The 14135-nt window shown below is 44.3% G+C and overlaps 1 protein-coding gene across 1 annotated transcript; it reads left to right on the top strand.

Annotated features, from left to right (window-relative positions):
* Window positions 1–8506: 8506 nt before the first annotated feature.
* On the top strand, window positions 8507–13512 carry HPS6 (HPS6 biogenesis of lysosomal organelles complex 2 subunit 3). Its single transcript, XM_086922651.1, has one exon. The coding sequence runs from the start codon at window positions 8698–8700 to the stop codon at window positions 11170–11172; it is 2475 nt and encodes an 824-aa protein (XP_086778777.1). The 5' UTR covers window positions 8507–8697; the 3' UTR covers window positions 11173–13512.
* The last annotated feature ends 623 nt before the right edge of the window (window positions 13513–14135 follow it).

The raw sequence follows: 14135 nt of genomic DNA, 5'->3' as shown, positions 1-14135 counted from the left end.
TATCTAGAACGCGTATCAGAATTCACGGGGGTACCAGGACCGTCCATCAGTATTGGTTGTTTAAACCAATAAAGATGGGAGATATTGCAAATAGAAAAGGACTTTGGTTCATTGTTTCACGAGCAACCTTTGTTCGCCTACAAAAGGGCACAAAATCTCAAGGAAATGCTTAATAAACCGAGCAAGTCGGTAACCACCATTGAAGATCAAGCGTCATTCAAAGGGACAATGAAATGCCATAACTGCAAAAATTGCAATAACATCATTTTGGGAAATATAATACTACACCCAAGAACAGGGGAGAAAATTCAACTTAAGCACAATACAACATGCAATTCTGAACACGTGATATACGCTATCAAATGCCCGTGTGGACTCCTCTACATAGGAAAAACAGACAGAAAACTAAAAGTGAGACTAACGGAACACAAGAGCAGGATACGCTTAAAAAACATCACATCACCTCTAGCGCAACACTGGACAGAAGCAAGGCATACGATAGCGCAACTAAGATTCCAAATAGTTGAGCAGGTACCACAAAGGTTGGGATTCGATAATGCAAAGATTCTTCTCCAGAGAGAAGCCTTCTGGATACGCAAATTGCAGACTCTGGTCCCATTTGGGCTCAACGATAAAATTGAGATGGTATGTTTTCTTTAAACAACCAATACTGATGGACGGTCCTGGTACCCCCGTGAATTCTGATACGCGTTCTAGATACAAATTTACACATAAACCCCCGTGAATTCTAGCACGCGTTCTAGTTATAACCCTACACACAAATTCAAAGCGACATAAATTCAAAGCAACACAAATTATGAATAATTCACATTATTCTACATACTCTAACACACTAAACAGAAGATTGTAAATAGGCAGGCATCGATTTAAAATACAAAGGGATTGTAAATATCTATTGGATGATACATGTTCCGAAATGTTTTCTTAGATACAAATGTTATACAGCAGTACTGTTATTTTCCATTTTTTATGTGTTAGGGAAATCAGCATTAATACAGCCAAAGGTTTCAAATAATTATTCCCTTATAAATAATAGTTCGAAGTCATACTCAATATTACACAAAGTTTAAAAATATAGATTATGTTGGATCGATTTTACAAAACACTCTAATATGGCTGCCACAATCCGCTCACAACTAAATAGCGCAGAACTACTAAAGTCCGTTTTTAGTGTTAGGGAAAACCTCAAAACCAAAACTAGAAGAAGGACCAAAACTTTAATGGCGACTGAGAACACGCCAGAGTGGAACATTGGAAGGCTAGTAAAACTTGTATTTCAGGTAAGCCCCGCAATGCGTTTTTTCGAAAACGCTTAAATTGAAAGGGATTTTAAAACGAAAATCGGATCAACTAATTCTGTGGTTTTCCCACAGCTAAAACATTAAAAAGACTGACACTGCGGAACCGAAGCGCCACAGCCTAGGACCGCAGGTAAACTTTAACCCTTTTTGCGAGAATACTTGTTGACTATTAAAACGATCTTAATATTAAAACAACACTCTCAACCTTTTAATAGGTTGGTGAGGGCTGCCTAATAACAAGAAGGATTCCGAAACGCCACACGCAACAGGTACAACAAGAATTTGGCACATGTAAACGCTAAATAGACAATATTCCTGTTATTTTAGGAAACTAGACTGCAATCTTATTTTTTTGCTTTTCAGTATTAACTCAATTTAACTGGCTATAAAAGCGAGACCAACGCATCACGCATCGGCTCGCAGGTAACCATTTTTAACCATTCTATTCTTCCTTTTTTCGAAGACCTGATAAATATGCTGTAACAAAGTTTAGACATAAGGTATTCTTAAATATCTCGTTCAATGTCATCCCTTTTGTACGTAGGAACATCGTTTTTTTGTTCCAAACAACCTGCTAGTCACGGTAGGTAGGTTCAGTTACAATTTAAATGAATAATGAATTCAAAATAACTATCTGAAATACATTTAATGAATAGACTGTTTTGCACAGAGAATAACATAAAAGCAGAAAGGAACATAATTCCATTGAAATTTAAAAAGACTTGAATCTCAAATTTGGAGATATAGAAATTATCAAGTAATTGGAAATGGCTGAGCAACTTGTAAACATCAAAGCAATAGTTTGCTTTATACTAATTTTTCTTTCATTCGATTTTTTCCTTTTCTTTAACAGACCCCTGACGAAGGGGCCACGAAAGGTCCCGAAATGCATTGGGTTCTTATGTGTTCATATTAAGCATCATTATTTTGTGTTATCCTTATGTTTAGTTGATGACTCTCAATGATTTGTAAAATGCATACTGTGATTTTTTGAAAGAAAGCATGTTCAAGAAATGTGTTTAACATGATGAAACAATGGTTGAAATATAAACGAAAAAGTCAAACGAATTAAGAGCTTGCTCAGTTTTATGTTGTGCACCTTAGAGCCCTGGCAGCCTTCCTGGTGTCAGGCTTAATACAAGTTTCATATGGTGTGGCAGGCATCAATCAAAGGTAGCACACTATTTTGATTAAACGCCCTTAAACTTGATTACTGTGTGCAGTACCCACACACATACATTTTCATGTATCGCACAAGAGGCAGGGGTTATGCTACTAGTTTCATTGTATTGGAAACATAAGTTTTGTGTTCCTCTTCCGGGTTCTTTTTGAGTGCAGATGTTATGTAGTTCTGGATTTGTTTTTGTTTTGCAGTTGCCCCCCAGCCCTTTGGTGGTTGTTGCCTTGATCGGGGGCTCAGGTGTGCCGATGACTTCGTCAGATTCTGGTGGGTACGTGGCTCCCTCAGGGTGTGCTGCGCTTTGTTCCCTGTTTGGAATGTTCCCAAAAAGTTGTTGGAATCCGTTGCGTTGCAGATCTATTTTATGTTTCCTGCCTTTGCGTTTTTTTGCTCGTCTTTGTTTGGCGTTCATTTTTAAATTTGTTGTTTCTTCTTCCGTGTTATCAGGGAATTGAGGTTCTGAGTTTCCTGTATCGCTGGCCGCTGGACTTGGTGGTTTTGTGGGTGTGGGGGCCCTTGGAATAGGGTTGCTTTGTCCCTTGCTCCCCAGCGCTTCTTTGGTCATTGGATGGGTTTTCCCCGCCACGCCAGGGCTGGTGCAGGAGTTTCTTTGCCTGCACTTGGGTGTTCTTCTAAGTTCTGTACATAAATCGCTCATTATTGTTGGTAGACTCGACAACTTGTCGATTATTGGGCCGCATCCGCAGCCTTCATTATAAGACCCAGATGCCTGGTCCGACAATGGCGGTTTATTCTGAAGAAGCGTATTAAGCGTGCCCAGCTTCCCGTCAATGGCCACCACAAATACAGCCAATGTATCAAGTAGCGATAGTTGGATGTCCATTTTGTCAGATTGATAGTTGAGGGCATCTACCAGGAGTTGTGTTGTTTTGAGCAGGCTATTCCACGCGTCTCCCTGATTTGTATGATTCGAGGTATTGACCAGATTATCCTCAGACGAGGGGCTTTTTTGGGCCAGCACTGGAGTCCCCATGTCCATTACTGGGTGATCCAGTGAGGCATCATTTATGATGATCGGTAAAGACATATTCGTGCTTGTTTCAATGCTGCTTTTGTCTTGGGTGTATGCTGCAACGAGGTCTTCCCACTCTTCCTTACCCAGGTATGAGGATATTTCTATCACATCTAGGGGCGAGTTTGGTGACCTGTGTGTGTCTGCTGCATCCTTTCCTGGCCCCATCGTGCTGTTGTGGTCAGTTGTACATTCGGTATATGTTAAGGTTAGATCCCCAAGAGTTAGGACATTCTCTTCCCAACACTCCTTTGTATCTTTTCCACTTGCCCCGTTGTGGGATGTTGGGTCTTTGTTTGGTGCTTGGATTTTTGACGTACAGTTCGTAATGCGATGGGGAGGTTTGTCGGCATCGCTACCCTTGCCAGATGCCGTCCTCTCACATAGTTTATTGCTAGCAGTTTTGCCGGGGTCTGTAAGGCATTTGGGTGACATATGTGCAGGCCGGCTTATATTATTGTCGACTGCTCTGTGCACTTGAATAAGATTTGGTTCTAAAACGATTTTCTTACCGGATATTGGCCCTTGAGTTGTAGCAGCCATTGTGAAAATACCTTTCTCTCCCTGAGGGGTTGATGTCACTTGTAGTGATTCTCTGGCTGTAGAGATAGGGCTTCTCTGGCTTTTGTCATTGGTTGCTGAACCTGTATTGTGCACAGACACTAACTGGCAAGTCTGGGAAGGTTCAATAGGTTCCTGAAGGCCTGGAGATTCATTGGTGTTGGAGGGTGATGTGTCCCCCGTGTTTTTTTAGGAAATGAAATTTTGTGAAAATTTTTGGTTGGAGCATTGCAAGGTTGGATTTTGTTTTTTTACTGCTCTTCTCTCTATTTGCCGGTTGTTCGCTGCTTGCACAGATAAGATCAAGTTTGTCGGTTGCTATGTCAATTAATGAGCCTTCGCTCTGAGTTAATTGCCTGGATTTTCTTGTTTGATCTTCCCTTGCCCCCTCGCCTGCCTTCGGAGATCTTTTTCGTTTGTTTGACCGATTGTTTGCCCCTCCTTTACTAGTGGGACATCCACGAACTCGCCCTGATCTCATGTCGCCTTGCCTTGCCTTGCCTTACCCTGCGACCTGCACTAACCCCACGCTAGCTCCTCAGCGTGCTCCCAAGCCCGTCTACCCCTCACAGGAAGGGCGGCTGCCGTCAGGGAGGGTGCGGAGCGGTAGCGAGGAGTAAGATATTGTCCAAATCTTCGGTAGGTACAGGTAGGTACAGGTTCTGGCTAGGGCAGGGTCCGGGACCGCGCCGCAACCTCCACTTTAGGTAGTTCTATAGTTCTAGGCTGGCCTCCTATACTTCAGTGCTCTAGCCCTGGTCAGAGCTGGCTCAGCCCCTTTCCTGCTGAGGTCTCAGGCCCCTATGGGAGGGCCGGGACAGCTGTAACGATGACTTGACCACCCCCTAGGCACCCTTGCTGGTTTCACTCACCATTGCGATGCTTGCTTTGCTGCTTACTGCCGCTTACTGCTTACTGCTTCACAGCTCACGTCTCTTTTGTGAGCCCAAGCTGCTCGTCCCAAGTGCAGCCGCCGCTTTTGTCTTCCCTTTGCCTTTGCAGCTTTTTATGGCTTTTGAGCGTGATGGTGTAGCTGCGGGTTGATGGAGGAGTGATGATAAAATGATGATGGAATGACAAAACTGTTCGTCCCAAAATGCTGCTACTGCCTGATCAGATGCTGGCTCTCCAATGATTGCTCCACCCCCTGCAGGCAAGCGGGCAAGCCACTCGAGTGTCTCTGAAGGTCTGCAGAGTGCCTCTGTCTCTGTCTCTTTTTTTTTTTGGAGCCCGCCCTGCTCCGCTGTCCCAGCCGCCTGAAATGAGCCTGGAATGAGCCTGGAACGAGGCCCTTGCCTCGCAGTGTTTCCCGCCGCCACCGGGCGGCTCCCGCTTGTCTCCCGGTGCTGCGAACGCCGAGAGCTCCGGCTCTGACTGCTGGCGGCCTCCCGCGGCCTCCCGCGCCCGTGCTCCCCCTGCGTTTCAACACCTCGCGGGGGGGGGCAGGTTTCAGCAGAAAGCCGGTGTAGCGGTGTAGCCGGTGCGCTTTCCTCTCGCTCCTCGATGCACTGTGCTCTGCTGTGCTCCGCTCCGCGCTCTGCACTCTACTCCCCTCTAGTGGCTGAATGGCCAGCTGTGACGTGATACTTAGTGCTTGGAACTCAGGCGCAGGGTCGCTTTCTTCGGAAACAAGTCCGGATCCACAGAAATCTTGGACTACGTTCTGATAATGGCACAACCAGTCAATGATGCTCTTCCTCCTCAATTCCTTAGCGAGCCTGGAAACCCATCAACTGCTTGGGAGGATTGGATTGCAATGTTTAATAACTATATAGAGGCACTAGATGGAGATGATTTTTCCCCTAAAAGAAAAAAAGGCTCTTCTCATGACAACTTTGGGGAAGGAGGGACAGCGTATATTTACATTTTTACCACAAGTTTTACCTTCTGATTCATCCTCACCTCTAGACGAGTTTAAAGAAGCAGTTACAAGGTTGGAGACGAGATTTGGAAAAGAGGAGAATTTGGTTTTACAGAGATACAAATTTTATAAGAACAGACAACTTGAAGATGAGAGTATTGATGATTTTGTTGCGCGTTTGCGCGAATTGTCTGTTAAATGTAACTTTGGACAAATGGCAGATGAGCTCATTAGGGATCAACTTATACTACAGGCTAATAATCGCAAAATACAAGAGCGTCTTTGGGCAGCTAAAAACCCTACTTTGAAAGTCGCGATTGAATTAGCAAAAATAGTTGAAGAGAGCGAAAAATGCATGAAGGAACTACAGAAGAGTGGTTTGGAAACAAAAGTTGCTGAAGTTTCACACAAAGTGATTAATAGTGATAACAGTGACACTGAAGCAGCTGCTATTGCTATTGTGAGGAAAAAGGATTACGTTCTTCAAAAGAAAAATGTTATTCACCAACCCTCTAATAGGCCACACCCCAAAATGTGTTCAAGATGTGGTAGTTATTCACATTCATCTGAGGCAAAATTTGTTTTGCGAATAACAAAGAGTGCTTGCGGTGTGGTAAGCTAGGTCACTTTGCCAAGATGTGCAAAAACAAGTCTAATTCAAGGGTAACTTTGGTGGATGACTTTGGTGAGCTAAAGCGAGATGTGAACAAAATACTTGTTTTGTGTGATTCAGTATGTTCTTGTCTGGAGAAAAGAGAACGAATTCCAAAAGCTGATTTTATGATTGATAATAAGTGTATCAGTTTAATGGTGGACACTGGTTCAAAGTGGACCCTCATTTCTGCGTCTCTATTAAAGGTTGTATGGGGCTACAAATGTCTCCAAGATTGTGACATCTTTCCCTCTGGTTATCAGGGAGAGAAAATTAATCTTCTTGGTTACTTTGAAGGGAAGATCATTTTCAAAGACAGGTTCACTTGGGGTAAAGTTTATGTATCAGTGGATGGCCCTGCCATTTTGGGACGTTCTCATCAATATGACTTACATATTGTGGTAAATCCAAGAGCTGAAGAACCTGTTATGGTTCTAGACAATCTCACTGTTGATGACATTCTCACCACTTATAATAATGTCTTCAGAGAGCAATTAGGCGAATTGCAGGGGTACTCACATAGAATTGTGTTGAAAGAGGGCAGTATTCCTATTCAGCACAAAGCTAGACGGGTACCTTTTGCTCTGCGAAATGAGGTAAAATCTGTTCTGGAAGAAATGTTACAAGGGGGGATTATAGAGCCTGTGGAAGCGTCTCCATGGATTTCCCCGGTTGTGATTTCTCAGAAGCCTGACAACAAAATTAGGTTCTGTGTGGACTTGCGCTCTTTGAACAAGTGTGTAGTGGCTGACGTATTTCCGTTGCCTAATATTGGGGAATTGATTTTCACTCTCAAAGGAGCTAAATTTTTCAGTAAGTTAGATCTGAAACATGCATATCACCAGATTCGGCTGGAGGATGCTTCTAAACATCTGACAGCCTTTGTTATTGGCGAAGGGACTTTTCAGTTCACTCGTTTACCATTTGGGCTAATTTCAGCCGCGAGCGTTTTCCAGCGTATGGTTTCCGAAGTGTTTAAGAGTTTAGACAAAGTAATATACTTTCAGGATGATATCCTAATTTTTGGTGATTCCTTAGAGGAGCACAACTGTGTTTTACGAAGTGTTTTGCGCAGAGTGGCTGAGGCTGGTCTCACTTTGCGGAGAGAGAAATGTGCGTTCTTGGTCAAAGAAGTTGATTCTGTTCCTGTTCACTTAGCTCCCTTAGGTATCAGTCTGAGGAGTCCACGTTCCCGTCATCCTCCTGTTTACTTGGATGATTACATTCACTGATGATTCTTTTGCTCTTTTATTTCTTTTGTTTTCTGTCAATTTCTTTCGTTATCTAAGGGGGGGAGATATGTTGTAATCTGCTTAGCTTTTCTTCTGTGTTAGCCTTCTAGATTGTTTATGAATTCTATCTGTGATGCCTATGTGTATTCTATGCTGACTAGCATGGAAATAAACAACATATCACAATAAGGTAAAAGATACACGTTCAACACAACGGTTATTATTTTGTGTTAAGTTAAATGCTCTCTCTGTTTCTATATTGGGGAATCAGGCAAAACTAATACTTTTCGCTGTATTGATCTAAGAGGAACAGGCACCCTCAAGTCTATGTAGATATAGCTAAAAAATTGTAACTATAATAAAAACCAATTAAAATACTGGAGAGAAGTAACTAGTTTAAACGAAGACTCGAGTTCCGTTAAAAACTGAAATACTTTATTTTGACAGCTTCGAACTCCTCCCGCCTTCTTATGTTGCGCAGCAGCACCATCAGGCTGAGGTTGCGGACAAGTGTCCCATTGGCCTGGAGCTTCTAAGTCCCTCGTGACGGGCCAATCATGGCCCCAGCTGGCTCTTCGCCGCTCCCCTCCACCAGTACCTCGCCAATCCCCGCCACTTCTCCTGCCGGACCCCGCCCGGCGGCTCTACCTCACTGCTGTGGGACGGGAAGTTAACGGCAAAGAGTGGAGAAGAGTCGAGTTGTTCCGGAAATGAGGAGCCCGTGATGTCAGCGCCGGGGGCGGTGGGCCGAGTGCGGGGCAGAGCCGAGGCGCAGGGCTGAGAGTCACGGGACAGCTGCTCCTTCGCTCCCGATGCAGCCGCTCGGGCGGGGACTGCAGGCAGCCGGCGAGCCACCATGAGTCAGGCCGGGCGGCCGCCGCGCCGAGTCTCGGACTTGGAGGACTTCGGCCGGTCGCAGGAGCTGAGGGAGGCGCTGCGCGTGGAAGGAGGCGGCGTGGAGGTGCACAGCAGCCCGGACGGGCAGCACCTCCTGCTGCTGCGGCGGGACCGCCGGCTGCTGCAGGCCTTTGACCGTATCTCTTTACCCGCCGCGCCGCACCGCCCCCAGGGCCGCTTGCAAAGGACCTGGGCGCCGCTGCAGCCCTCCGTGGCCGGACTGCTGTTCCTGAAGGGCCCAGCCCCCGCCTGGGTGCTGGCCGTGGTTTGGGAGAACGGCCAGGCAGAGGTGTGGGACTACCGGGCGGAGGGCGGCTGGGCGCAGAGACAGAGCCTGGAGCTGGGCAATAGCCCCCGGGCCCGGGTGGTGGCTGTATGCTGCCACCAGCGAGGTTTGACCTGGTGCGAGGAGAGATCACCCTCGGGTGCCAGCCTCGCCACTTCCAGCGCCGCTGCCCTTGCTTACTGTGTGTGCCACCGTGATCTGAAACTCGGCGGCCCCCAACTGACCCTGGGGCCCATGAAGATCGTCCTTCACCACAGCCCCTGTTTTCAGCTGCTGGCTTCTCCGCAACACGTCTACCTGCTGCCAAATTCTCCCACCGACCTGAGCTGTATTTCCAAAACTCTACTCGTCTGGATGCCCGAGGAGGGCAAAGTCACAGTAGTGGCCCCGTCCATAGGTGCCATCCACAGCACACGCCTCACACTGGGAGACTCGGATTACAAGAACCTCATGTTCACGTGCCTTGGGCTAATGCCCTCCATTGAGCATGCAGATGTTCAAAGTTTTGCCTTGTCCAGCTGTGGGGGACTATTATTCGTGACCCAAAGAGGGGTAGTGAGCCTGCTTCAACCAGGTGGCACTCTGAGACGTGTTTACGACTTTGGTGGCAGCCACCTTTCCCCGGATGAGCTTGTCCAGTTGCAGATTTTTGGCAGTACTTTGGCCTGCTTTCTGTCTGGAGTCCTATATCTTATCAATTTGAACATTGGGCGGCTGAGGGAAAAGAAGATCCTCAGCTCTAATAAAATGCTGTTCATGCCACCTTTCAACGAGGGCAAAATGCAGTTTCTGACACACACTGGCATTTATGAGATTGGCCTGACTGACAGCACTGTTGGGGGTAGCGGTTCAGATCCAGTGCTGGTGGAAATGGTCTACGAAGAGGCTTGTAAATACTATCAGCAGAGGAGCCTGGGAAACACAACACTTACTGTGGATAGCCTGAAAGATGGGGGTATGTTCCAGGCTCCCATTGCACTGTCATCCATACTGCAGGCTCGTCAGAGTGCCAAGACTGCTGCTGACCACAAAGGACAATTTGATAAATTGATTCACATTATAAATGCTGACCTTGACATTTACCTAAGTCTGGAACAGCTCAAGTCTTGCATTGTCAGCTTGTCTGGAACAGATACTGAGCAGTGTTGTGAAAATCTGGTGGATCAGGAGATAGTTCGCCTTCTTAATTCTGGCTTGGAGAAAGAGAACATGGTGTATATGAACTACTTGTTTAACACTTTCCCGCAAGCGTCATGGAAGTCGATTAGCAGGTGCCTCCAGCTGCAACAGAATGGAGTTGGTCATTCTATAGACAAAGCTGTACTAGATGTTTGGAAGAAGATTTTGGTGCCAACCCCTTCTGTGTCACAGGAAGAGGCAATTAATGGTGTAGTACCTCTGTTTGAGTTGATCTGCCACTCTATGTACAGTTACAAGCCCAAGGGACTGGCCAGCTTTGTCGCAAAGGCTCAACAATATGTTGGGGTACACTGGAATTACAGTAACAATTGCGAAGTCAATCCCTTGTACAAAAGGGCAATGTCTGTGCTGAAGAAAAGGCGATTTAACTCTACAGCCAATGATGACTCGGACATTGAGGTTGACCTGCTGCTGTGCAGTGGAAGGCCCACTGCTGTTATTCAAGCGATACATATGCTTATATGTTGCAAAAGGTGGGGTAAGGTTGTAGAGGTTGCTGGAAGATATCTTCAGTTGAGTCCAGTTCTGCATAAAGACATTTTTACAATTCTCCTCATTGAGTTTGCTCGGCATCGTGAGCTAGATCCTTACCTTGACCAAGTGTGGCAGATGTGCCCTGAAGAAATGAAAGCTACTGAAATACTTAACATTGTTCTACAACACATCCCAAGTTCAGCAGATGGCCACGTACCGTTCTCAAGCCACAGTGGTGACCAAGTAACTATTGGCTTATTGAGGCCACTCTTGAATAAAGTGTTGCAGTTTCGGTCAAGATCGGATGAGCTGTTCGATGAAAAGTTACAAACTCCATCATTCCCTCCCCAAACTCCCCCAAGAGTACATAGGATAATTCCACAGACAGTTTCTGAACCAACATTGACTGACAGAGGCTTGAAAGAAAGAGCTTTTTCTTCAGCAGATTTATTAGCAAGTTATACCAAAAAATAAGCCACAAATGAGGTGTGCAAAATGTATACAAATGCATTTAACCTTAAGCTCTTTGTCTGTTTCGTTAAAAAAAAAACAGCCTTGCTATTTTAATGCATTTCGAGTGGACCATCTTGTCTAATCATTTGTGTTTAAATGTCAGAACGATTGCTGCAATGCTACTTTTACTGATGGGCAAATAATTCTCAACTCCTTTGTCAACCAATATTCCAGGTCAATCTAGTCAGTATTTATTTATATTTTGCAAGTGCAGTTGCCCCAACTGTTGAACCCGCACTCCTAGCATTGCAGTCTTTCACCCTTGTTTTGTTGTTTCGAGTCACCCAAAAATATTTGTCTCCTCACTGACATGTAGTGGTCCTGACTGGAATTTCACTAGGCCCTTACAATTGTTGCTGATGGTCGTGCATGTTGTCTTATACCAGTGGTGGTTTATTTGTGTTTACTAGCTTGGATGCTCATTAATGCTGCTTTTTCTTAATACATCTGTGTGCACTTTTGTGGAAAAGAGAGAAAATGCAATTAAATAAGTCTTCCACTTCTCCAATGCTACCTGAACCTTCGTTTTGGTTTGGAGTGACATGCTTGTCTCCCGAAGAATCTTTTCAAAAGTAGGACCCGAATCCGAGTTTGGATTAGAACAATACTTATCTTGGTATGTTTTGGTAGTGATTTCCCAGCATTTTTGACCTTTTTTTCTCGTCTAATGTTCTCTAAATTATATTGTATTCAGAAAGTTACGGCCAATTTACCCTCGTTCTTCCATAAGCGATAAATACCTTTTTTTCCCAGGCAAATCATTGTGTTAAGTACAGTCTTACAATGAATGTAATCTTAATGTACTTTTAAAAGCCGTTTATCAGTTTCTGTATAGTGTACATATTATTCAGCTCTGTGATGACTATCTATAATCGAGTATTGAAAAAGTGCTTTATTTGCTAAACTGACTGCATTTGTATTGTACCTTCCGTGGAACTAGATAGCTTTGTCAGAACAGTGTCACATAAACTTGGATAACTAAGTATTTGACCCTACCATGCTCGGGTGTATAGTCTATGCGGAATATTGCACTCATTCATGTGTAATACATATTGGTTTCTTTGTTGCCCCCTCTCTCCCATCCATAAAGTATGAGGCTTTCATGAACTTCCTTGGCATTCTGCAACTTTTCTGACACGCCGCCAAAAAGCTTCAGTATCTTTTAGAAGAAAGATCTTGTTTCACCAATCCATGGTGGTTGGGGGAGTGGTGCAATTCTGTTGGTTCTCTGTGCCATCACAAGTAGTATAGTGAACGTATGTAGAAGGTATGGCATGTGGCACGTTGCAGGACTGGATCACGTGGTACGCTTGGCATGCCATTGGTCCCAGTTGTTTTGCAGATTTGTTCTTTCAGCTGCGAAGAACTGGAAGGTAGGGATATCTTGGGCAATAGGAAGAACATGGAAGTCCTTTCGTAGGAGCACTGTAACACAACGCCCCCTCACGCATGCTCTTAATTTGGTCTATTATGTACATTTAACTTATTAATTTTGCTCGAAAACCCTTAAATTCATTTACCTCTAGGCACAGAACAAATCTTACTCTGGAATTGAGCACACACGCCCCAGCCATTTATTTGACAAATACCATATTACCAATAGCTCCTAGTTCATATTGTCTGCAGTTTAATTTATAGCAGACTTCAATAACCTTGGTATGCTCTCGAGTAACTTTCGAAAGAGATATACAACACCAGCACGCTAGTTTTGGGTTGATGACTTGTTATTAGCGCCAACTTAAAACTATTTCAGGGGGCAGTCGTGTCTGCAGAGTTGTCTGGCCAAGTTAGAAGGCAGGCATGGAGAACTTTTTAATTAACACTCCAGAGGAATGTTTGCATTGGGAGCTCTTGTGCCAAATAGAGCTCTGACATCAGCCTGTTGAAATGTCTTTGTGTGGGGGACTGGCACAGTAAAATGGAGCAGAAGTGCGAGAGAAATGTTGTTTGTACGTGCCATTAGTTTGAACTATGAATTATTAAAAGTCTGATCACAGATTGAAAAGTAGTTGAACCTTTCGAGCTGCTTGCTGCGTGTACTGGCACTGGTGTAGATGAAAGTGCTGTTGAAAAATGTAATTTGGTTAGTAGGGAATGCGAAGGTGAGCACCAGGGCACTTGTGTCATTATCATACGAAAAGGCTTGTTATTAAACCTCTGCTTTCCATCAAAGACATTGTACTAACATAATGTAAGATTATAAAAGGTTGCATGTCACAGAAGCTACTCATGTTACCTTGTCATTCTGATGTAAAATGAAAAAAGGTCCATTTAAATTAAATGGTACTGCTACAGTTTAAATGGGTTTTGTGTTTATCCTCTGCCCAGCGTTATTCCTGTACCGTAAGAAATAATTTGGAAAAAAATTTGCAATTCCCTTTCCTGTGCTTTCTATAGTGATGTAAAAAGAAATCGTAACTTTTTTTAAGTTTACGATGTAGCTCAGCAAAAGTGAATCGCGTCTTCATCACTGCATCCCTGTTTGAGAAACTATAGGTTAAGTATTGTTAAGCATTTAAGTAGCCTTGTCAAGAGCAGGGCGATGTTTTGGCAAGGATTGGTATCCAACAGCGTAAAATTTCAGGTTGTGCATAAAATCAAAGGAATTTAATGAAAGATGCTCGAAAGTGTAATCTTAAACAACATTCAGGTTTCTCTTTTTGGTCAGGAATAGTAATGTATGTATTTATTTTGTTTACCACTTTTGCAATGTGGATAAGTGAGAGGAGTATATAGTTCCTAACTTGTAGCAAACATATGCCATGTAGAAATTCGTGGGCAATCCTAATCTAGAAAATGTTATTGAAATGTAAATACAAATACCTTTTTATATTAAGGGAAGGGAGGGAGGGGCGGGGGATAGACGTGCCACACTGCCAGTCAACGGAACATAAAAGCACGTGGTTGTTTGCCGCACTGGCTAC

Source organism: Lissotriton vulgaris, chromosome 5 (genome assembly GCF_964263255.1).
Source record: "Lissotriton vulgaris chromosome 5, aLisVul1.2, whole genome shotgun sequence".
Taxonomy (NCBI): domain Eukaryota; kingdom Metazoa; phylum Chordata; class Amphibia; order Caudata; family Salamandridae; genus Lissotriton; species Lissotriton vulgaris.
Note: the sequence above shows the minus strand (reverse complement) of the source record. Positions and strands in the feature narration are given on the sequence as shown.

Coding starts and splice junctions, on each gene's coding strand:
- HPS6 (XM_086922651.1), top strand. CDS start 8,698: ATGAGTCAGGCCGGGCGGCCGCCGCGCCGAGTCTCGGACTTGGAGGAC.